Raw genomic sequence first — 1,855 nt, 5'->3', positions numbered from 1 at the left:
TATGGACTACTGCACGGAGCAAAGCTGGGAATATTTGAAGGCGGTGAATCCCAGCAAAACTTACACCGAGCTCCTGCAAGAGTTCTGCGGTACAAAGACGGAGTTTATGAAAAAGGTGAGGGCAAAGGCGGAGGAAAAGGACGGGGTTGTGCGTTCGGGGCGGGGCGCTGGAGGGAGCCACAGTGGCGGTGCGCTGCCGCCGTCGCCGGGTCCTGGCAGCGACGGGCACGCCGCCAGTCCCAAAGAAAAGGGCCAGCAGGCACCGGCAGGGGACAGCAGCGAGCATGCGGGAGAAGACTCAGCTTTGGGGGCGCTGGGAGTCCCAAAGGGAGCAGAAACATCAGAGCCGGAGGGAGGCTTAAAGTCGTCACGTCCACCGGGGCAAGAAGGTCCAGTGACGCCCCCACAGAAAGACAATTTAACGCCAGTTGACGCCAATGGAGGAAACAGAGCAAGGGAGGACGGGCAGCTGAATAACGTGGCAGGCACTCCTGATCCCAGCCAGCAGCAGCGTGAGGGAGAGACGCAGAGTGAACCGGGGGTAACACAAGCAACCAAAGAAGCAGCGACTTCGTTGACAGTCTCGAAAAATGGACTTTTGCAAGGCACCAAAGGCGCCACGGATTCCGATGCTGCAGGGAACCCAGACAGCCAACAGGAGGTTGCTGCCGCAAGTGCAGCGGCGGGCACAGCAAATAAGCCGGCAGCAACAGCGGAGTCCACCGCCACTGATGCAAGGGACACCGCGACTACGACTGACGGTGGCAGCGGCAGCAGCCCCGCAGCGCAGCCGCAGCCGGAGAGTTCCGTGGCGGTAGCCGAAGCTGGAGACGCAGAACAAAAGGAGCAGTCCGCAGTGCCCACACTCAAGCAGGAAACGGAAACGAGCGGCGGCGGCGAAAGGCAGGCCGCTCAGCCGGCAGCGGGGGCGGCTGCTCAAGCGGCGACCACCACCAACTCGAGGAATGCAACGAAGGCGGTGACCGGCGACAGCGACGGCAGCAGCGCCGCGGCCTCGCACTCCGCCTCCCCCCTTGCGCTGCTTCTTCCGCTTTTTGTGAGTGCGGCTGTCGCTGCGATGGTGGTCGCGTGAGGGACTGAGTGAGGGAGAGGTCCGTGCACACACAGCTCGTCCTTTCTTTGTTTCTTTCACGCCCTTTGTGTGTGTGTCTCCCTGCACGGACTCTCTCGCCCTCGCCTCACCCCACGAGGCACACACATGTAATGTGCTCGTATATCTACACAACTCCACTCATGCAGGTTCGTCGGCTTTCTTTTTTTGTTTTTGCCCCCGACGAGCCGCTGCCGCCCTGCTTGGCTGCATGGGTACAGCACCGTAACTGTTTTTATCCTTTTTATTGTTTGTTTGTTTCCATTACTTTCAGTGGGCGACCTCTCTTGCTCCCCATTTCTTCTTTCCTGAACTGGGCTGTGCGGGAACAGAGAAAGTGTGTGTGTGCGTGTGTGCTGGTCGTTCCATTTGTTGCTGCGCGTCCCCACTGCTCGGTGGACGCGCCCCGCAGGCTTCGGCTTCACTTCACGGGGTTTGTTGTGTGTGCTTTGGTTGAATGTGCCCATGCCACTGGCTGCTGTTGCGTGTGCGTGTGTCCCGCACCGTGTGGGCGGCCTTCTATTTGCCCCTCTCTCGTTGTGTGGCTGCGTGTGTGTACGTGCCTATTTTTTGTCTCTTCCTCCCTCGCATTCTTCTTTTGGTTGGTGGTTGTTATTTTCTCAGCTGCAACGGAAGCCAACAGCAACAACTACGAGAAAAAGAAAATCAAGTAAAGAAAATCTGGGAGGCGCGCGGAAGAAGTTGACGCTGCTGCGGGGCGCCCCCACGTCTGTCCTGTGGGCG

The 1,855-nt window shown here is 59.1% G+C and overlaps 1 protein-coding gene across 1 annotated transcript; it reads left to right on the top strand.

Moving 5' to 3' along the window:
- Nucleotide 1: 1 nt before the first annotated feature.
- On the top strand, nt 2-1,093 carry Tco025E_09281 (uncharacterized protein; the record flags this gene model as incomplete). The annotated part of the gene is made up of 1 exon (XM_029376102.1): nt 2-1,093. The coding sequence occupies one exon, from the start codon at nt 2-4 to the stop codon at nt 1,091-1,093; it is 1,092 nt and encodes a 363-aa protein (XP_029223785.1).
- Between the last annotated feature and the right edge of the window lie 762 nt (nt 1,094-1,855).

Source organism: Trypanosoma conorhini, assembly GCF_003719485.1.
Source record: "Trypanosoma conorhini strain 025E chromosome Unknown Tco_14.4_contig_01050, whole genome shotgun sequence".
NCBI classification, from domain to species: Eukaryota; Euglenozoa; class Kinetoplastea; order Trypanosomatida; family Trypanosomatidae; genus Trypanosoma; species Trypanosoma conorhini.
This window is presented reverse-complemented; position numbering and strand designations above follow the sequence as displayed.